The sequence below is a fragment of the Solenopsis invicta genome, chromosome 12, assembly GCF_016802725.1.
Source record: "Solenopsis invicta isolate M01_SB chromosome 12, UNIL_Sinv_3.0, whole genome shotgun sequence".
NCBI classification, from domain to species: domain Eukaryota; kingdom Metazoa; phylum Arthropoda; class Insecta; order Hymenoptera; family Formicidae; genus Solenopsis; species Solenopsis invicta.
The window spans coordinates 9,679,250-9,705,319 of record NC_052675.1 but is presented as its reverse complement, the minus strand read 5'-3'; the positions used below and the strand labels follow the sequence as shown (position 1 = coordinate 9,705,319).

At 45.0% G+C, this 26,070-nt stretch overlaps 1 protein-coding gene across 1 annotated transcript in view; it reads right to left on the bottom strand.

Annotated features, from left to right (window-relative positions):
- Window positions 1–21,381, bottom strand: part of LOC105194590 (mothers against decapentaplegic homolog 6) — a 59,366-nt gene extending 37,985 nt beyond the window's left edge. The window contains 3 exon segments of the mRNA XM_011159573.3: window positions 8,345–8,395; window positions 18,764–19,030; window positions 19,033–21,381. Of these exon segments, the coding sequence (XP_011157875.2) occupies window positions 8,345–8,395; window positions 18,764–19,030; window positions 19,033–19,726 (1,012 nt within the window). The 5' untranslated portion in view covers window positions 19,727–21,381.
- Window positions 21,382–26,070: the final 4,689 nt, after the last annotated feature.

Below are 26,070 nucleotides of genomic sequence, written 5' to 3'. Positions count from 1 at the left end.
ACGGCCAAGGTAATCGCCAGACGCGTGATTCATAGTCCCCACGGAAATGTCTCTTTCTTTCTTTCTTTCTCACTTTCCGTCTCCCTTTCTCTTTCGCGGCGACACAAAGGAGGTGACAGAATCGTCCAAAATAATTATTCGAGCGAGACGGATAATTTATTCGCGCTCACCGTGGCAAAAGTCTCGTATAACAAACGGAACGGCCAACTATAATTCGCGACGAGACAATGTTAATCTCTCTCTCTCTCTCTCTCTCTCTCTCTCTCTCTCTGTCTTTCTTGTAACGGTCTACAAACGTCTGATTTTAATGTCTTTTAGAATTCGTCTCTTCTCTTGTATCTCTTAGTGACTCGTTAATCTTTCAAAATCTATTATTTTATTTAAAAAATCGTTTGAACTTTTATAAAATTCCATTTTGACTTGATATAATTGTACTATTTATTATTATACTAATTATCACATTAAGAGAAAAAAATTACTAAATTTTAATGAACATTTGTTTGAATACTTGCAAATATTTATTAAATGTAAATAAAACTTTTTTCTCAGTGTATAATGATACAGTATATAATCAATGTATTTTTCTTACTTGATTTAATTTAATGAAATAGATTTCATGAGACTCAAATGGTGTCTAAAATATTATTTTTTAAGAGCGAGTTGCGCGTACTATTGTGTACTATAGCGACGGTTACATTACAAAAGATTTTAAGCTCGTCAAGCAGGCTAATAGTTTTAGGGATAGACTATAGAAGGTCAGATCCATTCACTAAAAGAGAGGATGACGTCAGGAGAACAAGTCGGATGGGAGGACGGTCGCATTCCTTTTGGATTCCAGAATCTCGTTCCTGCGGGAGAAGCATTTCCTGCCACGGTGGATCGAAGAAATAAAATTATTGGACGCGTAGGCTCAAAAACAAGAGCGCGATTTTTTTATTCAAACTATGAAAAATGTAGAACGATCAAACCAAAATCGGGCCCTTTAAATCGGTCAACATATTTTTATTGATACTTTTTTGTTATCATCGCTTAAAAATTAACCATATATAATTTCAAAATTACTGACGAAACACTGTTTCTCTTTAGTTTAAAATTAAACGATGAAGGTAATAAAGATATATCTCTTCATATTTATAACTTGTCCTTAATTCCTAATTAAGAATTATTTTAAATAATATAGCTGAAGCAAATTTTTAAGAAGGGGAGGCGTTAATTTTTGGCAAGAAAAGGACGTTAATTATCGCAATTCTTTTGTTGTAAAAAATAAAATTTAGGATTTAAACTTTCGGAAGATTATTCAACGTTGTTTATTCACGCTTAATTGTATCTTAAAATGCATGGAAGATATGAATATCGAACTGCTATCGTAAGAAAAATGTCACTAATTCCGATGTTTCCGACTGTGCGTCGTGCCCAAAAGCATTAGAGAAAGTGGCGAGGGTAAGAGACAAGGAATGGGGGCTTCAAGGATATCGCGAAGATAGAGGAGAGCCGTCTATTTTTAGGACGCAATTATTTAAAAATCCACTGGCCTCGCCCCCATCGCTGTCGCGTCGAGCGAATTTCGCAGGAGAATTCGCCTTCTTTCTCTTTCATGGAATCCTTGTCCCGTTTCCCACGCGACAGGCTGTTGTTACATAAATAGAAACTAAAACTCGCTCGACGTTTCCTGATCAAATTAATTTTTTTTTTCGCACATCTCAACGAAAATTAATCTTTAATGGTACAATATTTAATTATACATTTGTCACGTTGATAAATTTGTAGATGTCGAAATAAAAAAAAATATTATCTCATCCAATCGATGAAAATTTTTTTCGATTGTAAACGAAGGAGACGATAATAAGGAGACGATAATAAGGAGACTTAATAATTTCTACGAATTTGCTGAACGTAAATGACGAGATACCAAATATGTTCATTATTTCTCGGATAGATTTTCCAAGTTTTGACGGTTTTTCAGACTCGCGGCAACGAGGCCATGCAACGCGGCAAACAATCAGAGCACGGGCGATTATCGTGCGTAAATATTTATCCGACCGATAAGGAACAAATTGACACGCAAACCCGCTCAGTTTATTATACTCGCGCCGTCGTCGGTCGACGTCCAATATAACGCCGCAACGTTGGGTAAATACAATTTATTTACAAAGTAAGGCCGGACGGGAGAGCTCGCGGCGCGATTTTGGCACGCGCGTCACTCCACAAAGGGAACGTAAATATAATTCCGCGAATTACGCGTGTCACCGTAAGCCGTTAAGTGCCGCGCGAATCTGTGAGATAGTGTCACCGCCGAGTTTGCAAAAATATATAGCCACGCGGAAGATTCGACCGGCGCGGGCGGCGCCACCGCGCCCGCTCGCTCGCTCGCTCGCTCGTTCCCAAGGTGAGCGGATTCGTGAATTATGGGCTTTGGCTTGGGAAGAGAGTCGCCAAAGAGAGAGAGAGAGAGAGAGAGAGAGAGAGAATAAAAGAAGAGATATCTCTTCTTCTTCTTCCGACGACACCGCCAGTGAGTTAAGTGCCGCACAAGTTTCGGCCAGACTTGTGGGTCGTGTAAAGTGACCGAGAATGCTCGAGTCACCGTAAAATTGCTCCGATCTCCAACTTTCACGCAACTTTTCTTTTCCGCGCTGATGACGTTCGAAGCTCGAGAATAAGTTTGTTATCGCGGAGATGAATGTCGTGACATTGGGACTGAGGCTGCTGGCTGATCGACGTCACGCATCACGCACTCGCGCGATGCGCCTTCGACTTCGCGATACCCCGTCGCGCCGGGCAAGCTGCATCGAATTAGGATCTCGCCGGCGGATCTTCAAAAGCGGCATCTCGTCGGGCTCCTCCGATCCGGAAATCGGCATGCCTGCGCACCGCCACCGCCGTCGCCGCCGCCGTCGCCGCTGCTGCTCGTTGCTCGGTCCGGTCGCAAACGCTGCCGGCACGGCGAAGGAGGCACCGGAATGCGAGAGAGCCACTCCCGGCCGATCGCCGCTCGGCGACTCGTGGCGGTCGGTCGGTCGGTCGAGCGGAGAGACGAGAGGAGAGCGAAAGGAGGATGGGAGAAAGAGAGAGAAAGAGAGAGGTTTCATCATCCCGAGTATGCCGGCTCCTAACCGGCCGAGCCGATAACAGATTTCCCGACGAATCTGCGATAAAGGCTCTTCCACGTAAAGATCAACGATAAATCACCATCGGCTCGAGATAAATTATGATCCTCGACATTCCATATTTCAGCGCGAATCAAGGGAGGTTTGCTTTCGAAAATGGAATTATCGCGCGGGCATGATCGTATATTTTTATTTATTTTTTTTAGAGAGAAAAAAATCGATGAAATAAACGCACGCGGCGCTTACACTGCACAGAGGCGCAATATAAAGACGACGAAGAGCGGAAAGAAGCTGAAGGATTGATGGAGAAAGAGGAGGGGCAAAGTGCGCGCTTGAGTTTGCTCTCTCGAGCGAAGCGGGCGGAACGGTGAAAGACAGAAGGAAAGATCAGCCGCGGAGCAGGAGGACGTAGAGGAAGCGAGACGAAGAGATGGAGAGAGAAAGAGAGAGAGAGAGAGAAGGATGGAAGGAAGGAGGGAGAAGGGATGTATTCAAGGACGTCGCGCGGCGAGTAGGCAAGCGTAAGAGCCAGGCGACAGGCGCCCACCGCCTCCGCTCTCACCCCGGCTGAGCCTCCTCGTCTCTCCGCGCGCGCTTAGTCAGCCCCACCCTTCGTGCGCGGCGCTAAGGTTGACCCTATCTCTCCACGTATACCTCTCTCTCTCTCTCTCTCTTTCCGTGCCCTTAACCTCTCGTGGAGATTAGCGACCAGGGATTATCGGACTTGTTCGCTTCTTTCAAGGCTGGAGGTACAAAAGTCCGCCGCTCTATTAACGAAACGAGAGCTCGCTCGCTCGCTCGCTCGTATCCATGTGACTACTTACGGGATGGAAGATGTCCCTTCGGTTTTTCTCATCTTAATGTTTCATCTCCCACTCACAATGACCTGTCCCGTCGGTAAAATAACAAAGCCCAGCCCATTTTAAAACCGGTTATATCCAGCACTACCGCCTCGTACATTCTTTCGATACAGGTGGACCGTTAGCAAATGCGTTTGGCTGCACTTTCTACGATTTCTTGCAGCTTTTGCGTGTTTAACTTCTTTTTTTTTTTATTTACCAATATTGCGTATTGTTCGATTTAATTTCGACGGCGGACGATCGGCAGGCGCCCGAGAGAACGAAGCGCGACGATCACGTGGAACAAGAGTGGAATCTAATAGAAGAATAGTAGACGCAGTAGAGAGAGAGAGAGAGAGAGAACAGGATTAAAAAGTCGCGTTACGCGAGCGACACGTGTCTGTCCTCGCGCGTTCGAAAGGGACTGCGCGTTGTGTCCTTCGTCGTATTCGTTGAAATTTGCGCAATCGCACTGGCGGAACTCTACGTCTGACACGGAGCAAGGTAGCGTGTGCGAAAAACAAACAGCAACCGCCGCCGTAAGGATTCTCAATCACGTCCAATAAGAAGGGTGCGCATCTTCTAGCATCAATGTGCAAAAAAAAATTATGAATGAGAATACGATAACGAGTCGTCCGTCACCATAATCTAAACTTTAGTGGGCGCGGCCCTTAAACGCTTGCGTAACGTCTCGATTAAACATCAGGTACGTGGAGTTATGAATAAAACGTCTGATATCATCGTAGAAGGGAGAAGCGAGACTGCTCGGAGATGTGGAAGGAACTTGAAGGTGATAGCTCCGAGCAGACGCTGCCGCGTTCTTTTCCGCTGGATCACCCCCTTTATTTTCCTCCCACGAGAGCGCGCGCATTCTCTCCGCGAGTCACCGGTTCGCCTGAATCGCTCCGTTTCGCGTTAGAAATATAATATCGTCGCGTCGCGCGGGCAGCAACAAGTGGCGGCGGGACTTTTATTCGTCGCCGTCGCCATCGCCGCCGCCCGTACGCTTCGGCACGCGGCGCGATGGCCCAGTTTCCGCGACGGGGCATAAATTCGCGCGGGCGCCCGTCGCCACCCGAAAGACAGATTTACGACGGAGAGAGGCAGAGGAGAGACGACGAGTCTCTCCGTTCTCTCTTCCGAGAAGAAACCGCTTTCCCACCCACGCCACCGTCGCGCCGGGAAAAACGCACACTTCCTCGCCCGCGCGTTCTCTTACGTTCGATCATATCGGTGTGCACGCACGCGTGAAGTAGGGCTGTCATTACTGATTCACAAGTTACTTACGATTGACAAGCGGTAAACGTTAAACGCCAGTCACTAGTCTTTCGCGTTAGAACAGCGAGCGCGGGATCGGAAAGGTTGGTTTGTTGACAACGCTCGCGCAATTTGTCAAAAATTTCCAAGAAAAGAATGCATTCGGAATAAAAAGAAGAAAAAAAGGGAATTAACTCTTAACTAAATATTTTAATTTTTCAACATTTCTTTGTAGCGTGGTGTCTAATAATGTTTTCGAAAGGGCTTTGGGTTCTAAAAGATCTGACAAAATTATGATACACTCTGCCAACACTCTAGAATTTCATGATTTCACAATTATGAACTCTGTCTCAAAATATTATTCATTTTTTTTTTTGTACGCGTCCAAATTTGAGGCACAGATTAATTGAAAACTGAAAATTTTGGGTCTTCAAATCCCCGGTTGGATTACAGAAGGTTACAATGATACATGTAGATGTTACTTCACGTTAGCTTCGATTGAGCTCAAGTGCGCCAATCCCGATCGAGACGACCGAGGAATCTGTATTTATAACGCGCCCCGAGGATTTAATAATACCCTCAAGACCTTTGGCTGGACCTTTGGCAGGATCCTCCTTTTATAGAAATGCGAGCCGTTCGCGATACGCACGGTACGACACACAGTCCTCTCTCTATCGACAGGAGATATTGACCTCAGGCGGTATACACACAACACACCAAGCGCCCAGCGGTATTTCTCTCTCTCTCTCTCTGTGCTATATAAGTGCGTCTATACTACTATGTAATCTATAGACACACACACTTAACGTCATCGCGAACGTGCGGCTCTCCTCTAACTGCAGGCGCTATTATTTCGTCATATCAAGCTTGGCACACATACACGTTAACGAGACAGGGATGTTCATTCGCTACTATTTTTAATAAAATAAAAAAAGTATCAAATTGCTACCAGTCAATGTCGATTTTTTCATTTTGCAACGTAGCACTCTCGCGATAGTTTTGACGATGCCATTGCTTTACACGATTGTTACTTTAACCTGATAATAGGCGTCTACTCTTTAAATCTCGTAGAGCAAAACGTCACTTAAAAAAAAAAAATTAAAATTGGGCCTGTGCAATTTTTCGAGTAATTTGTCACTCCTACGGAGTCAAAATTTAACCTGTGCCATTTTTTTAAGTGATTTTTTACTCTAAAGATTCAGAGAGTAGTTTTGATCATCTGTTCTATAATTTATTTGAAAGATCATTATGTATGAAAATTTATACTCGATATTAAGAAAAAAGAAGAAATAAAAAGATATAATTCTCAATCAGTAATAAAAACTACTGTATCGAGCTCCATTTTCTCGCTGCTGACGTGTAGAAGAAAAACAGCCCAGGTGACTATTCTCGGGTTAAAAAGAACATCGACATAGAAGAGAGAGAGAGAAAGAGAGAGAGAGAAAGAGAGAGAGGGAAAGGGCAAACTCGACACGTTTGTCGTACGTTCGCGTAATCGCGCGATCCCGCGAAAGGGTTTCTCGGCGAAAGGCGAATCTATCGATGAACGCGCGGCCGCTCCGCGTGTTGTGTACTCGCGCGTTCGCATCGATTCCGAGGAGAGAACCAGTTTAGGTTCGGTCGCGGAAGGAGAGAAGAGAGAAACGCACGGGAGACGGTAGTCGAAAGCAGACGAGGAGAACGATGACGCGGGAAAGAACGAGAAGAAGACGCGGTTGGCAGAAGGTATCGTCGTTTGCAGAGTCTTCGTACGGCGAAGTGACTTTTTTATATCCATCACAGCTTTGAAGTTCTACGTTACGCGATGCGTATTCCGTACATTTAAATTTACTCAAAGATGCAGCAGGAGTATAATCTTGAGAAGTAATTGATGTGACTTTTGCACAAAAAAATGTTGTAAATCTTAAAGAAAAAAAGATTGCAATTAAAAGTACTTTGCTGCTGAACGTTAGTATCGATGTCTCGCGTTTTCGTGATATTACGTACAAACGAGAGTGCTCAGCCTCCTCCACCTGATGGACCAGTATCGCCTAGCGGATACATTGATCAACCGCTGTATATGAAACGGCGATATCATGAAATCTATCGGCACATTGCGATCAACAAGATCGGCTTACAGCGCGTGCAGTTACGACAATAAAGAATCGTTGAGAGTAAGCGCATATTATTTCGATTTTTCATTTCGCTAAGCTCGCTTTATTTCTACATCTTATATTTTCCTATCATATGCGTGTATCAAATGTTACGCGTATCTATTTCTTGCAAAATTTTGCATGTGCAAAAAATGGCAAGCTCTATCCGAATGCGAAGCGACGTCACTCTTCGCCTGGTTGAGAACCCCCCGATACGTGTGGCTAGAATGCTATCGTAAACCAACCTCTACGAACGCTGCGCGTCTGTTCTTGCTCAACTCCATCTAATAAAATCGTCGGTTTTATTTGCGACGGAACGATCTATTTATCATTTCAGGAATCCGCAGTGGCGCGTAACCGTGAAAAGTGTGAGAACCTCTGTGGTCGTACGACTGGAATGCCAAACATTTGTCATCGTATAGATCCTCTCGGTGATTCTTCTTTCCCTTTTTTCCGCATTATTCGAGTTCTCGAGGCACGAAGAAAAATATATCGATGTGTTACGCGATCTTATACTGCACGACGAAATTACTTAAACATCCTCTAATTGCATCCGTTGCGTTAGAAAATGATTTCGTTTGAAATTGAAAAAAACGGCGTAAGATAAAAGGAAATAATTTGCGATTTGGATTAAACGGGTCAGAGATCGATAAGCTGCCAACGTGTTCAGACCTCGTTGCGTGCTGTTCGCGCGAAATCTAACGCACGTAGATCAATCGCGGCGTGACACTCCGAAAGATGGGGAAAACGTTGCCACTCGCACTCGTCCCGGATTATCCTCAACCTTGCTTTGGGCTAGGTCGTGAGACACGACACGCGCGCTAGGAGAGACGAACCTCGTTGCTTGTACGGTAAACGTTTGCAAGCAATAAACATGAGTTATCGCCGGTATGGGTGCGCGAAGCCAACGCACGCACATACATATACACATACGCACGTACAGACGCTCGACACACTTAGTGATAGACATTCTTGATTATGGCGTAAAAGACACACACAAAACACTCACCTTCGGGTCTCAGTCTGTCGGCGATAAGGCAGTACGGGGGTGGTGGCGACTCTGAAATGGAAAGTGATAATGGTTATGTATCATCGTACGACTTGAAACTGTGCGGATAAGTGGGCACGTAATCAACTAACTTATTGTTAAATGCAAAAAGTGAGTTATTTCTTGTTAGGCGTTGAAAAGAAATGTTTATGTTCAAGTAAATGAATTTATTTTAATATCATTTCCTTGATTAAAAAAAATATATATTTCCAAAGTTTGAAAATTCATTTGATTGGAAAGTAGACAAAATTTGACGGCAATATTCTATCCAGATAAAGTTATTTCACTAAGAAGTAGGCGTGCGTATGTTCTAATCAAAATATACAATAATTAATAATGAGATAATAAAATAAGAAATAATAAAAAAAAAATCTAAATTTTTTTATTTAAATACTTCAAAATATTCAAGATGATTTATATATTAAAAAGTTTCATTACGATGCAGAGATCGATCTGTAAAATAAACAAAATTTATTTATTTATAAAATAATTAAACAGACAACAATAAAACTTTGTATAAATTATCTTGAATACTTAAAGTACTTACACACAAAAATTGAGAGTTTTCTCAATGTTTTAAAAAACACATCCTTAAATAAATTGAAATAAATAGTTTAATAATTATATTCAAAATAATTAATATTAAATAAAAAAGCGTATCAATAGGACGTCTACGATTTCTGTTAATTTCGGAATCGCTGTTTGGATTACATCCGCATCGATCGCGGGGACATTGAGATTGAGAAACGGACTCAAGGCCCTGGCGGCTCTCGATTAAATCGAATTAATGACATCGACGAGTGACGCGGAATATCGCGACAAATGACGGGCGCCCGTTAGAGAAGTCCATGCCAAAAGTGGCAGGTTCTATTATCGGCGTGGAGCGCCAGTGAAACCGGTATGCCATTTTTCGTCCTTTTACGTATCGCCCTGAAACGTAATAGAGGACAAACCGCGGCGCGAATATCTCGGACGTCAAGGTAACCCGAAGCTCTCCGCGTCTAAGAGAACGAAACACCGCGCGCGGCCGCCTCCGGTGCTCGCGGTCCGCGACTGATTGTAAAAGCACTACGCAGGTACTTGCGTACAGGTAGCTGGCATTCTCGAGTGAATTTTTTTCGCCACGAGAGAGAAACTTGACAAGAAGCTTTATTCGGACATTCAATTTATTTTCAAATAATTTTTATATTTTATTCTTCTATTTTTCTAAATTCAAAATAATCTTCCATACAATTGGAAAATCTATTTAATAAAAAATATTTTTTTTCTTTTTTACGAACTTTGAAGCATATCGTAATTTGATAAAAAAAATTTCTTATCGATCGTGTGTGTGTCTAAATAAAAATTCAGAAAATACGACAATATTACATAATCATCGGCGCGATTAAAATCACGGATTGCAATCGGGTGTCGATATTGCATTTTGGATGGGCGTATCTAAAATAACATCCGTTTTAAGTCCACTCGAGCAAGCAAAGTACAGAGATTTGCCGTTTAATGATGGGACAGAGCCGAAATTCCTAGATAATAAGCGTGGCGCGGCGTCGACGTGTAATGGCCGCCTGTCGCGCCTACACGCGGATCTTCCTCGCGGCTCCGTTTCTCTCTTTATCGTTCTCTCTCTCTCTTTTGTGATCACGCTCGATCCCTCTCCAGAGTCGACCCGGCCGTCCGTCGCGTCGCCGCCGAGTTTTAATAAAGCCGGCGCGGCGTGTCACTCATCGACGCACTTCAAACTTCGGGGCCAGAGTTGGCACGATTTGAATAACAAGATGGGAGCGCGATTTAAACGGCGATATTTCAGCCCCTAATTAAGGCACTTATAATAAACGCGCGGCGCTCCCGTGGCGGTTACGTAACTCGCGTCGCCGAGCGTCTCCTTCCAACCGAGACGCGCCTATTTCTAGGCCTGTTTATCCGATTGTCAGCCGCGGTAGATAAATTTTATTACATTTATTAAACCGATCGTCCGCGTCGCGTATCGATCACAAGGCAAAAATACTGCACGCGAACAATGGAGGCAAGAATGAAGGACGTTCCCAGACCTCCGGGCCTACCCTTCGGTTAAAAGGAAAAAAAAAAGAAAAAAAAAGAAAAAAATGCACGTCCGCAAACGATGCATTCTCGATGAAGAGATTGCATAAAAAAGAATATAGAATGAGGACACTAGTTATTGTTCACTCCTAAAATAAACATTCATACTTTCATGTAGAAAAATGTAGAGCAAACGATAAGATATTTAACGGTTATGACTAATTCTGAAAAAGACTTTGTAGATTCTATTTCATTTAATTAGTTTTACATTTTAATTAAATAAAATAATGTAAACAATTCACAGTTACATCTTGGACACTAGTAGTTGCACATCAGTTTTCTAAATACTCGTTTAATCCTTTGTTATTACATCCTACAAGAATAATAATTTGTGCTTGCATGTCGCAATATAAATACATCTAATAATGAAATTATAATTAATAATTCACGACTGCAGTTTCAGAGTCCAACTGTGGATCACTATGCAACATTATAATAGTACGTTTAAGTTTATAATAGTCAATGGAAGAAAATTACATGTTTAGAAATCATAGGATAACATTTAAATTATAAACAACAGTACGTAATAACAAAGTTCTGTTATTACATAGATACGTAACGCTATTTATTTTCCGTTTTGTGCATATTTTAAACAAATAAATCTTTACATAGATACTAAGAAGAAAGTATGTATATTGCGTTTATTTATGAGGCGATTGAAATATTAAAATTTGATAAATGACCCGGAAAACTAGTGCGCACATATCTGGTTCCTTCAGCATACAAAGAAGTTGCCTTCTCGCGGCTTTTGGGTATGAATGAATATCGGGGCGCGGGAGAGGAGGGGACGGCGGAGAAAGTCGCGCGCATTACGCACCGGATCGCGGTGCGGTGATAAAAACCTGCGCTGCGACGATTTGCGTAACGACGACACACAGCCGCCGCCGCTGTCGCCGTTGCCGTTACTGTCGCCGACTGGCCGATGATAATCGATTCGCCAGCGTGAATTATTAACCGGCCGCCGCGGCAATGTGTGAACGAACGGCAGCCGAATGTGAAAAAAAAAAAGAAAAAAAAAATTACAGATAAAGACGGTGGTGCGGGGATTGTGGCGGCAGCGGCGGCGGCGTTACGAAAACAAGGCGCCACCGCGGGAGCGATTTACGCGCGATAAAGCGGCGCGCCGCGATCCGACGTGAAATTAACGTACGCGCGCTATCGACGATCGCGCGCTGACAATGGTCGCCCGGCGTCCGGTGTGTCCGTTTGCGAGCCAGCGAGGTTGCGCGTAAATTGAGCCGCGGGAAAAATAGGCGAGCGCCTCCGGCGCGGCGGCGCGAACGCCGCGGCCCTCGGCGTACACGCGTCATTGCATATTGAACACGCGCGTTATTTCGAGCGATGTGGGCTAAATAACGCATGCGTCACGGTACGCTAAAATAAACGTGTACATATATATATAAACAAAAAAAAAAGAAAAAATGCATAAAAGCGTAAAGGTGGAAGAAAATCGTCCTTCTCGCGTACATATTACGATGCAAACAGTCTTCGACTGATATGCCAAATATTTTTTCTTTACGTAATACGAATAAGGAATTTATTCATTCGTACTGCGTTCCTCGTTACATCGTTCATCCGTGAAACGTGCCGTCGAATTTTACACATCGCAGAATTGTACGGTATGGAAGCGATAATCTTCGCGAATGCCAACACGTGGAGAGCTGCGCGGAACATCATTTCTCTGTGCACGGTCGGCCTTTGTTTTGAACAACGGACTCTAAAGTGCCTTCGGAATTCTCCGCGATGCGCAGCGAGAGAGAGAGAGAGAGAGAGAGAGAGAGAGAGAGAGAGAACTCAAATTCCTAGGAAACCTATTCCCGATCCGTCGAAATCACTAACACACGCGTCCCAGAGATTGAGAATATAATAAACACCGGTAGCAGCCAAGATTCTCGACGCCTTCACTGTTCCCAATTCCGACGAATCTCAAAAATTTTAACGATCGAAGGTTAGCGTTGCAAGCAGGGCATATTTATACTATTTAGGAGTCCGAAAAAAATGTGACAATAAACAGCAGCCTCTACCCAAATGTGAAAGATTCTTGTAAAAATTGACCGCTAACCATTGTCGTAAGATATTTAAGAATCATTAAACGTCTGAAAATTAAATTCTATTTAAACTAATAACATGTAACTCAGAACTATCAAAAATTAAAACAAGCAATTGAGAATAAGGCTAATGAGAGTCAGCGCGCGCATAGGTGCGCAATCAAAATTATTACTATTCTTAGAATTACTTATTCATCTTAAGCAGAATAACAAAATCAATCGAACGAACTGCGATAATACCAAAGGTCATACATATAAAGTTGAAAAAGAATGAAATTACGTTGGTAGCAAAATGCGTCAAAATTCTGTATCTTTTTTCAACTTTATTTGTATGACCTTTGGTATCGCGGTTTCTTCGATTCATTTTGTTATTTTGCTTAAGATGAATAAATAAATCATTTATACAGAGAAAGAAATTTTTTTCTTGATGTAAGCTTTTATTTTTTCAGTCCAAGTAAAAATATGTACTTTCAAGCAGACATATTACTTTAAGTATATAATTTTGTATTTTTATTTACATTTAAATAATAATTTTACAAATAAACTAATAATAGTATTAAATCTAATTTTCTCAGATTAGAAATCTATCTTGAATATAAAAACAGTCTGACAGTAAATATTTGCCAAACTGTAAGAAAAAGATTACTTGATTAAAAATTATTTCTTCGTTTTATTTACATAAAGATTTCAATTAAGAAATTTTTAACTTGATTGCAAGCTATTATTTATCTAGTAAGTAAATAATTTTTTTATTTTACAATACGTTTTGTCTCAGTGTGTAAGATGTTATTTTCGGAAAAAATCCTAGCGTTAACAGGTGCTAAAGATGAAAGAGATAATTTTAGTTTGGAAGCAGTATCGGAAATCCATTAGCGGCAGGATCTCTATGAAATAGTCAAGTTAGAGGAGCGATGCGATTCTCCGAGCGCACAACACGACCCGGAGAGCTTCGGAGTACCCGCGTCGTCGTTTGCCTGCTCGCTTTGCCTGCCTGTCTGCCTGCCTGCCTTGCTGCCTGCCTGCCTGCCTGCCTGCTGGCCTGCTGGCCTGTGCCTGCTTTCGTGAAGTTCGACTCGGTTCGGTCAGCTCCTCGGCTAATGCCGGCTGGCCTCGACAATTAGCTGGCGCCAGCAATGACACGCAGCGGCGCCGGGCTGCGGTCCCCTCTCTCTTCGCGGCCGTCGGTCGCGTCCCACCTCGTGCTTCCCTTCCCGCCCGCCTCGCGATTCTGCCGCCGCCGCCGCCGCCGCCGACGACGACGACGACGACGGTTCTACCCGCGACAGACGGTGCCCCCCGCGCGCGCGCCGCCGCCGCACCGGTTCCCTCACCGTCGCGCTGCCCTTCCTAACCGCGCACACATGCTCGCGAGCGGCACGGCGCGGCGCGGCGCGGCGCCCCGTCCTCCGAGAGAGTCTGCCATCCGCTCTTCCCTCTCTCGCCCGCCGCAACTCTTTCTCGCGTTCTCGCCCGTTAAACTCACCTCGCTCTCTCTTCGTCGCTTCGTCCGTCCGTCCGTCGCGTCGCGTCGTGTCTGTTCGCGTTCTCCTTCTCTCGCCGCCGCCGCCGCCACCGTCGCCTTGCCGGTCGACCAACCCTTCCCACTCTCGCGTCACCGTCTTTCCGCCAGCCGCGCGACTGACTCGCCCAATATACGTTTTATTTTTAGATTCATTTCCTTCTGGCTATAATCTTTGATTGGTGTGGCCACTGGTAAGTGCGGGCTCTCTCGCTCTTCCTCGCTCACCGCGTAATACGCCACGCCGCGCCGAGCCGGTCTTACCTACATTCGCTCGGCTTCTTTCTTTTTAACGTGCGTCGCTCTTCTTTTTTTTCCTCCTCCTCCTCCTCCCCGCCCCGCCGTCCGTCAACGCCGAGAGAATCCAATCTGTCTTTCGCGGAGAGCTGACGCGACTATTTCGTCGTTACTCGTCGTTACTCGTCGTTACTCGTCGTTACTCGTCGTTACTCGTCGCACGCTTTCTCCCGCCTCTCTTTCCCCAAATGCACGCCGCCGGCTTCCTCCAGGGGGCGTGCATATGCCGCGCGCGCGCTATTATTAGCCATGGAAACCTCAGCGTGGAATTCGAAGGATCCGCTTATTTTCCTCGGCGTCGCGCGCCGTTAATTACGAAACACGGCCGCCGCGCGACTTTATCTCTCGCGCACCTTCGCGAGATCTTTTTCTGCGGAGGTGTCGCGCCGGCGGATCGGTGGTCGCGCCTATTCGATACGATTTTCCAGCAATAAACGCTCGATATTATCGATAAAACGTGCTCGCGGCGCGCTCGACTGTAACGAATCGACGTCGTCGCGATCGGGCCACCGGCGCGGCGCGGCGCGGCGCGGCGCGGCACGGCGCCGGTGGGCACTCGCGTGAATGGTCACGTTGAGAGAGTCAACGTCGCGCGCCGCATTTGTTTTTTTCTCAGCGATCTCCTACGGACGGCGGATTATCGTCTTCAATCTGTTCGAACGATTAGAGAACGCCGATACGTAGGTGCACGCCCGCCGACTTTTATTGGCTTTGTCCAGGGGAACGTGAGCGGCGCGCGACGTTTTGCTCGCGCGCAGACGGGATTCTGCGGGATTTTTAATCGCGACGCACTCGCGGCGCCCGTGCTCGATTTATCGCGACCACCGACGTGCACTTCTTATAATCCGTGACAGAATCGAGCCAGCGTCCGTCGCGTAATTAGTCGGCATTTATTTATCGCGGCCCAATTAACGTACGTTTACGTACGTGGATCTCCCTATTCGAGAAATATTAAATGTATAAGCCCGAGGCGTGGTTCTCGTCGCCGACTGACGCTCGTTAATCTCATACGGGCTAAACTCGTTGTTGTTATAGAATATTTATTATATAAAGTTTTCTATTTATAATCTGGACCATGGGCGTGTCGCCTGATGTCCGAGAGTGCGAGAGCACACGCACGGTGTGTCCAAGAAGCACGAGTTAAAATTAAACTAAAAAACACGGATTTCGTGGTATTGGACGTAACTTTCGACACTGTATAAACTTTTTCCCTGTTCGAACGAACTTTAACGATCTCCGGAGGCTCGATCCTACCGGCAAATAATCGGAATATATCTTTTGTAAATTGTAACAAAAGAATCTTTTTGCCCTCTTTACTTATTAACCCTATGTCTGTATACGTTTTTTTTCGGTGGGATACTCATAAGTCTATATACATAGGTCTGTCACACGTTCAATGTTATTTTCCCTACTTTCAATTATTCAAACAAAATTTTAAAAAATTATTAGTATTCCTTTTTAACTTAATTAAGTTAAAGTGAACAGCTTATAAAATGAATTTACGTTAAAAGTTGCATGAACAAAAAATTAATTAGGTTAAAAGTTACGTTAAGATTAAATTAAAAGTTAATTTTAAAAAGCATTATTTACACTAATTAAAACTCGCCAGCTTTAATATTAAAGTTTTTGTTACTCAAAACAATTATAATGTGGATTATCGCAAATAAATTTAATCTGTAAATTAAATTTATATGAAATAACAAAGAATTATTGTTCTTTTCATAAGAATGTGTTATTCTTTTATTTTAGATCAATTTTTACTAGGGAAAAAATTAACAAGTTAAAGTTACGTGTTAAAAATAACCTAGTGTTGAAGTTCAAAATTTTAATTTTAAATTAACTTTTAACTTTTTAGCTAATTACTATTCAACTCTGCTTAAATATCTCTATATTTCTTTTAAATAATATACTATTCTGACAAAACACGTGTTGGTCGAGATAATATTGTTCGATCGAAACGCGGAGCGACGTGCATATTGAACCACCGTATCGCCGCGGTTCGCACGATCGAATTCACTCGGCTTGGCGGCGCGGCGACGCGACGCGGACGGGTTAAACGATCGCCGGGGTTACGTAAAGGCGCATTTTGCTGGCGCCTGCTCGTTCGCTTCCTCTCTCGTCCCCACCCGCTTTATAGGACGCGACGCTTTTTTGCGGTCGAAGTCACGTCGCCGAACGGCGCGGGCGAAGGACCCCGGGACAGTCACGGACCGAGAGGCCCATAAATTCGACGCTTTCTTTAAACGTGACGAATGCCACGGGTATACACGGCGTAAACAGTGGAAACGTGCGTCACACCCGGCATACTTATTACGTATGAAGAAGCCGTCTTTAAAAAAAATTTCAAAAGCCGAGACGCTTAGGTTTTTGTGAATGAGAAACGCGCGTATCGCCGTATCTCGAAACGCAATTAGAGATAACGAAAATTGTGGATCGTTTGAAACCTCGTTGAAACATTCTCTTAAAATTAACGTTTGCGTTTGCATATTCCCTTCGTCAAGTTTCCGCGAGGATACACGAGCTTGTAAAGTTTACCGATGACTCACTATTGGCTCTCGCTTTCCTACCATCCATCAGGTACCGATGAATGAATTCCTCTTAAGCACATACGTTTCGCTCTTTTGTATCCCACAGAAAATTCTCGACACGTGTGAATAGACGATGACAACTTGGACAGTTTATGGGAAAACCACGTCAGGTAAACGAAAAAACGAATCTCTTGAATGGACCACCTTTAATTTTTAAAACAGTTGATCCAGAGTGAACTCTAAACGCGACGAAAGAGCACTGTCTACCTGCTACTTTGAGCATTTCAAAAGAAGAAAAATATATTTTAATATTTCAAACTAAATTATATACATACACAACACACACTTGAAAAAAATTATTATAGTCAAGTAAAAAAAAAATGTTTTCAAAATTTAAAAATAAATTATTTTGCACTAGCTAATATTTATTTAAATAAAAAGTGTTAAAAGAAATATTTATTTAAACATAAAAAACTTTTAGTTGTGTGTGTGATTTTAATTTTGAATTAAAATTTGTATGCGTGTAAAAACATAGTTCTTTAATTCAAAATTAAAATCTGTAATTTAATCTCATGAAAATCGAAGAAAAGTTATTATTTTCGACTGTTATTAAACATCATTTTATACGCAGCTATTGTTATCAACATTTAATATTGTAAAAACTTAATTCATTATCGATGCGCGCTGATTTGCGCAATTTTATCCTGTGATTTTACGATAAAATATTTAACTGTCATGGAAGTAACAGGTGTTTCTATTTCTCGTTCGCTCCGCTTTCACGGTGGCGAAGGAAAATTATCGGTGGCGCCTCGCAGTCCTCCCCTACGCATTACTCTATGTTTGTCTACATTTCGAATGTAAGCAGGTAGACGTCGACCACCGTGTCTACCGTTAATAAATTCTGTTTTACATTGGCCCGAGCCTTTAAGCTCGTTAGCATTGAGCAGGTTCGAGCAGGTGACGATTGGCGCTTGGTTTGCGGCTTAGTGTTGTAACGCAGCCAGTTGTACGTTACGACGTTAAATTATTCCGCCGTTTAGTTACCGGTGGCAATGGTTACATACGATCGATGTACGTTAAGGATGTATAGAACATTTCTCAAAACACAAAAAAAAATAATTATGAAAAAAAAATACAAATTGTTTTATATTACATTTGTAGTAGAAAAAATTTGGCGCCGATTTTCTATCTATAATAGATAAAAAGTTAAGTCAATAAGAAGTAGTCACGTAAGCTCTAATAAAAAATTATAATTAATAATGAAAAAATTTCTGAATTTTTTTATTTAACTACTTTGAATATTCAAGATGATTTATGTAAAGTTGTTAATCTTATTTGCACACAGCTTTCATACGCACACAGTTTATTTGAAGTGCAGTTAATATTAAACGCATTTCTAATTTTTATTTACTTTGCAGAGATCGTGCGTCCGATACGTCCTTAAGTTACACGAGTACAGCGAAAAAGTCCCCGAAGAAATCGCGTGTGTTGCTAATGTGACTCGGCTCTTTGCATATTTTCGGCAAATGTAGATTCAATTAATGATTTGGAATTAGACATCCCGCAGAGTGTAATTAAAGTTCGCGACACGTTATTCCGTGTTATTATTTTTACTTCAGCAAAATATCTCTGCATACTTTTGTATATCAAGCTTAATTAAATATGATAAAAAATTCTTTTTTCAAATGTTACACCATCGATTCGATCGGGCGATAGGTCGCTAACGAGTTTCGACGCACGACATCGAGACGTATCAGCGCGAATTAGTTACGTAACTCGTTACTTTTCGGAACTTGTGGAGAATTTCGGTTCGGTTCGGTTCACCTCTCGCGACAACAACGCTAACGAAAGAAGGCAAAAATAAATAAATAAATAAATAAGGCGTTTCACTCACCAGATCTGCAGAGCCGGCTCCAGTGGTAAGGGTTGCAGCATATGTATACGGGATCTTTAGCGGAATGACACATAGGTAGTCTCTTGAGCTCGGAGGAGTGTTCGAGATCCGGCCATCGCCAGATCTGGCAGCAGAGCAGGTGCGGGTCGAACGCCGTCGATCCTCTCGTCGGCACAACGACGCCGCCGCCGCTGCCGTTTCTCGCCGCCGACCTCATCGGCGAGGCCGCGGACGAGGAGTCCTCCGAGGCGGAGCAGCAGCTCTCCTGTCGTCCTCGACGGAGGACGAGCGATGGTGCCTGCTGGAGCGGTGATGCCGATAGTGACGATAGCGGCGCGAAGGAAAGTGACGGGTATGATGACGATGCGGCCGATTACAGCAGCCGCTGCCGCTGTGATATTGTTGCGGCTGCTCGTGCTGCTGATCGTACGAATAGTCCTCGGCGACGGCCGACGGTCGCTGCTGGCGCAGCACGAGAACGCACGAGCCCAGGTCGGCGCCGTAGTGCTCAACGGCGTTCAGCAACATCTCCAGTTGATTCTCCTTGAGCGTCTTGAGCAGCTCCTTGCACCTCACCATACGATCGGAATCCTGTTGCTGTTGCTGCTGATGCTGGTGCTGCTGTTGCTGCTCGTCGTCATCCTGACTCGTGTCCCCGCCGCAACAACCCTGGTGCAGCCTGTTGGAGGCGGTGCTGCGCCTTCCGCAACCACCCACTCTGCTGCTCTCTTGTCGGCCCGTCGCCGTCGTCGTCGTCGTCGTCGTCGTCGTCGTCACTTTGTTGTTGTTGTCGTAGCCGGCGGCGACGCCGCTCGTCGCGTTGCTGCTGCTCGTGCGATGAAACGTACGTGACGATGAATCCTCTTGAGCTTCACACTCGGTTTCATGCTCCCCACGGACTTTGGCCTTGGAGAGCAGACGTCTAGTGAGCACCGCCCGTTTGCTCCAGAGAAACATCAACATGAAACAGGATTTGCGGTACGCGCATTTGGTGGCCAGTCCTTTTCAACGTAGCCGCCGTAGGAAAACAAAAGGAGACCCAACGGGGGCCGGGGGTGAAGAAGGGACGGGAGGGAGAGACGAGGAATCGCCGCGACCTCCCTCTTCGAGCACCCTTCTTCCTGTTCTTCCGCTTCTTCTACTTCTTCTTCTTCTTCTACTGCTGCTGCTTCCTCCCCCTTCTCTCTTCTCTTCAAATACGCACTGTCAACGGAAAACACCTCTCGGCGCACACGAAAAATCACAGATGATGCAGCCCACGCACTCCCTCTCTCTCACACACACATAAAACACCAAGCGTCGCGACGCGTTCGTAGCGAGCGTGTATATTTACTTATGCCCGCGCGCGCACTTTGGATCACGGTCCCGAAATAGGGTGACAGTCCAACGCGCGGCGGCGGAGCTCCGTTTCACGAATCTTCTCTCACTGTCTCTGTCTCCGACCGGCTAGCGGCGCGCGGATTTCTCTCCCGCGATGATATTTCCGACTTGCAAGCGGAGCGACGATGCCGAGGTACGGCACGGCATCCACCTTCTTCAACGGATAAGTTTCTTGGCCGCGTAAACTTGAAGAGCTCGGGTCCAACAACGGCGCTGCCGGCTGACCTTGAACTCTCATTTACCTCTCTCGTAACCCGAGTCCGCGGAATATCCTCCTTCTCTTCTTCTTCCTCCTCCGCCTCTTCTTCTTCTTCTTCTTCCTCCTCCTCCTCCTCCACCTTGCGTCACGTGTTGCCGTGTCTCCTATCGTCGTCGACGGATCCTCGTGGGCAGGCTGCGCGACGACCGGGAACGCGAGCCACTGTCGGCATCGCGGTGGACGAGCGACGTCGTCCGACGGCGCATAAGACGCACCATGCGGCGCACGATTCGGACGATCGCACGCGCGCACGTACGCGCACGCACACGCACGCGGTTGCTACTGATATAGATGGTCGGTATACGCGCCTCTTATCCGTCACACGTACGCACACGCGTACGGGAAAACACGGAGGGAAGGGGATGAGGCAGCGGGCAGCGCGAAACGAATCGGACGGCGCACGCACGCACGACAGCCGGCGGCGCCGCGGCCTTCTTTACTTTCCTCGACCGTCGCGTAACCTCGCGCGACCCGGCACACACTCACACACACACAGACACGCGCGCGCGAGAAGGTGAAGTGTGTTGGTACACACACCCCCCGCTGGCAGCAACGTCGCGCGTCGCGAGAATCTCCCCTTCAGGAGGAGCTCGCCGCCACCACGAACGTCGCGACTGTTCTCGCCAGCTGTTGTTGACGCGCCAAATGCAGCGGTAAGCGGCACGACGACGTTGTTGTCGTCGTCGTCGTTGTTGTTGTCGCACGGCCACGGCGACAACAGCCGCAGTAGCGGTAGCAGCGGCAGCAGGAGGAGTCCGATTTCGATGATACTCGCGGTAGAAAAACGCGATAACGTCGCGCCCGTTCCCGTTGGCGGCGATCCGACGCTCGGGCGGCCGTCGCCAATGCCGGCGGCACGACCACCACGCCGGCGGTACCGCGTAGCGACGACGACGACGACGACGACGACGATGACGGCGACGACCGCTGCCACCACCACCACCACCACCACCGCCGCCGCGACGACAACACTCTAACAACCTCGAACTCACGACCGTCGCTCCGTCGATCACTCCCCGTCATCCGTGCGCGCGTATCACCGAGTGACATTTTCCGCTCGCATCGTCCGTCCTTCTCTCTCTTCTTCCGCTTCTTCTCTATCTCTTTGCTTCTTCCACACGCGCGCTTGGAACACTTTCAGACACCCATCGCCGTCCAACCGACCGACCGATCGACCGCGAGGACGTGCACTGTCACATTCTTGAAATCCACTGCCGGGACAGAGAGCGCGAGATCGAGCGAGCGAGCCGAAACGACCGGGGTGAGAGGGAGTGGGAGTGGGAGAGAGAAACCGGCACGTACACGGGATCTGGGTGTAAACTCGACGGTGAGGGCGAGAGAGGTCGTACGTAAGGCGCCACGGAGAACGGCGCTTCTCCGATGACTAGCGATTGTCGGTATCTCTCGCCGCGCTGTTGCTTCTTCGTCTCCCTTTCGCTTCCTGGCTTCTTGTCGTTCCTCTTCCTCCTCTTCTTCTTCTTCTTCTCGCTTTCCACGTTCTATCGTTCGCGCGGCTAACGTCGCGATCGAACCAACAACGGAACGAACTGTTGCACACCCGACGGACCGCGGCGGTGCACGACGCAACTGCTCCGAGACCCGACTCGGTCAAGCTCGGCAACGCGACTGGCACGCACGCACGAGGTCCACCGTCGCGTCGTGAGTCGTGAGCGCGCGCACCGATCTCTCGGCTCTCCACCGCCACCGCCACCGCCACCGGCGGCGGCGCGCCGTCCGCCCCCTCCGCTCGCTCCGCTCCGCTCCGCCGTCGACTCCTTCACCGCTTCGCCGGCTGCTCGCTGCTCGTCCCGTCCGCGGCCGTCCTATCCCGATTCCGACGACGGCGCGCCGATACACCGACCGTGATGGCATGCTAAATACACGAGAGCGAAAGAGAAACCATCAAACATGGCCGCGTCGGTGCGGTAGCGCTACGGTCGCCGAGTAGTGGCGCTCGGGAGAGACGGCCGACGGCGCCTCGTGGAATCGCGAGATGCATATACGTAGGTCGCGCGTGAATCTCGCCAAAGTTCTCTCTCCCTCTCTCTCTCTCTCTCTCTTTGCTCGAATTCGAATCGGAACTTTTACGGCGTTATGCAAATGCATGAATCACCTCGCGGATCACGTTTGGATTTAAATCCGAGAGATCAAACTCGAATATGCTAAATAATTTTACGTCTCTATTCACGTAGTTTTTCGCATAAAAAAACGAAACGCCGCGCGGCCAACGCGGGGTCGTGTTTGCGTTTGCGAAAAGGTTGCGTGTACCACAATGGAAATAGAATGAAATCCTTTCTCAATGGAAATTAAGTCGAATCCTTTCTCCACGCGAGGGAACCGTGGGTGGTACGAGGGAGGGAGACGCATGCACGGAGACGTCGGGCCGCCGCGCCGCCGGCAGAGCACGAAGAGCAGACTGACGCCGGCGTCTGTCGCCGCTCGCCGCGCGCTGCGCGCTCCACCTCCGGGGTCAACATTCCAGGACGAATTTCAGTCACGACGTCGTCCGCGAAGGAGAGATACCCGACCCGCCGCTGTCGTCGACCAACACAAAGAAACATCGCTATATCGAATGACAAAGGGAACGACAGGGTGACGCCGCGACGCGCCGCGACGCGACGCGCCGGCTACGAATTTTCGGAGAACGCGATTTCCGTCGATGCGCGCCGTTTTTCTGCTGACTGCCGTCGTGACGGCGCGGCGCGGCGCGCGCGCATGAAAAATAATCGCGGAAACGATAGACGCGTTCGCTTATGCGAAGCTTCCTGTCTTCCGGAGTAATAAAAGTAACAGTTATTTCTCTCTTAAAGATCACCGTGTACTTACCAAACTCCGAGACCGCACTCTCGACCGCGCTCATTAATATAGATGCCTGATCTGCAACACAAATTTATTATGTACTTTGTTTTATTACCCATGCATTTACATTTAACCCGGCAATGGTCACTCCATCTTTTATTTGCGTAAGCGCGCGCGATCATCTGATGATTGTATGATTTTATACTCTAGTTATAAATCATTGTTATTAACTGCGCATTGTATATTATTGACTGTTACGTAATTTATTAATGTTTAAGGATATTATGTATATAGATTTAGTCAACATTATCTGAAAAAGGAGAATAAAAGAAATTAAATAAACAAAAAAAAACATTGAGAAGCTTATTAGTATTTAATGTATAAAAAGAAGAAAAAATTAAGCAATAAAATGCTTATTGACTGATTTCAAGTTTTTGCCAAGATTGTATATTTTATTCTAAAAAATATCTATAATGATTACTAGAAAAAAGAAAGATATTCATTTCACAGCAATATAAAACAAGGCTATTGCGTAGTCATTTATAACGTGTGTGCCAAAATTATTAAAAACTTGCGTTGTATTTATTTATGATATTATATAAAGTGAAAATTGTCAAGTATTTTTTAATGAAAATAAATATAAACGTTTATAAATGTATAAACTAGTGTTGTATAAACATCAAGGTATTAATACTTTATTTTTTAACTCATAAACCCCACTCAAACTCATATTATCGTTTCGAATTTGTATACTTGTATCACACTTGAATTTTTATATTACATTAACGATCCGATAATTTTTACAGCCCAGCGATGAGTTTCGACAAAACAATGCCATGTTTCTGTTGTACATACAAATTCGATCTCGGAATCTTCAAATAAATAAAAGGTGGGTGTAAATCAGTAAAAACAAAATTACTGCGACGCGAGCCTAATTTTCTCACTGCTGGGATGTAAAAATCATCCCAGGTGATGACTATTCTCGGGTTAAAGATCATCGTGCACTTACCAGCTCCCAAGACCGCAACGTCAACCACGCTCATTCATATAGATGCCTAATCTGCAAAACAAATTTATTATGTACTTTATTTTATTATCTATGCATTCGCATTTAAATAATTACTTTTTGCTTTCACGGAAACCTATCCGAGACCAAATTTTCGGAGATGCTAAACGTGCCACTTAAATAAATTTCAGCTCTGGATCGGACAGGTGGGAAGATGGCACAGATTTTTTTGATCGTTACACTGAAAAAAAAGTTTGATATTTGTTAATATAACTGCACGTTAAAATAATTATAGTTACAAGCTCCATTTTTATGTTATTACTGCTATAATGTTAATAATAATAATCTTGTGTTCCCACATTGAAAATAATTTTTATTTTCAAATAAATATATTTTTTGTCTAATACTGTTTCCTTGATTAAAAAAATATTTTCCTTAAAAATAAGTTTAAAAATAAATTATTTTAACTAACTAATGTTTATTTAAATCAAAGGAAACGATTCGATCGGAAGAAACTTTTTTTCAGTGTACCAATCATGACAAAATTTTACTAAAAATCATAAATTTCAAATATTAATATAATAAAATGTCCAGATGTGGACGGTAAAAATAAAATAAACATTTTCACGTAATAAATACAATTATAGCGAACGTAACCTACTTTTTAAACATTTGCTTAACGCTTACCTAGTAATGATAACTAATAACTGTAATTTGTATGGCTAAAACAACGATAAATATAGTTGGCACTAAAAGCGACTATGAATTATAATTAAATTATGATAGTTGCAATAATTTATTTTTCTCTCGGCATACGTGCCGTTGCTTAATCGGCGCCGGCCGATAGCGCGTACATACATAAATCTCGCAATTTATATACGTTACTCGATGGAGAAATGTCACGACGCGTTTGGAATCGCCGCCGTCGCGTCGGCCAATGCGAGAGCCATCGAGGCCGAGTGGTAGTTGGCCGAAATGCTAAAAAAGGATCGCGAATAGCATACCGTCGCGCGAAACCGAACTCTCGAAAGGATCGTCGCTCATAAATTTTCTAATTTTAGAAACTCGTTTCGCGCGATCCCGTGAACGCAATTTTGTAATAGGCCGCATAGCTTCGTCCCGGCGACGGGGTTCGTAGTTACGGGAGCCTGTAATTTTATTTTTTTTTCTCCCCTCTATAATCGAAACGCCTCCTTCGTCGTAACGTACAAGCACAACACGTCGTCGGGGTCCCCTTTTCGAGAGTGTCATTATGTCTCTGCCGATATTACGGTGTCAATATTTCGGCGCGGCGGCAGCGCCGTCCGTCGCCCGGTAGCGACGTTTAGAGAAATTGGATTGTGTCAAACTTGTATTAGAATTGGAATTCCCGAGCGAGCATAAAGTTCTCCCGTCAAACGTAATATACGCACGACCGAGCGACGCAAGGTCGTAATTCTCTCTCTCTCTCTCTCTCTCTCTCGTCTCGGGAGTCGCGCGATTCACGTAATGAAAATTAAAATAAGCGAAGCGACTTCCGACTTGATATATCTCGTTCCACGATCGGTCGCCTTAAAAACACGACGACGTACGCTAGATAGTCGTGTCGCGCATAATTCGCACTTTGCACGAGCTCTCGCGAGTCGCGGAAAATTTTTAACTGAAAACTGCAAGTAGATAAGTGCGCGTTTCCGTAAGATCACGCCGCGATAATGAATGCGACAGAAGATAGATAAATGAAATAGGTAGTCGAACGGACTACGGATCCCAGACAAACAAATAATGATGCGATATTTAAAATGGAATTCATAAATTAAACATTAACGAACATATATACTCGTACGCATACATTTTTCCTTTAGCTTCACTCGGCTGCGACGGAAC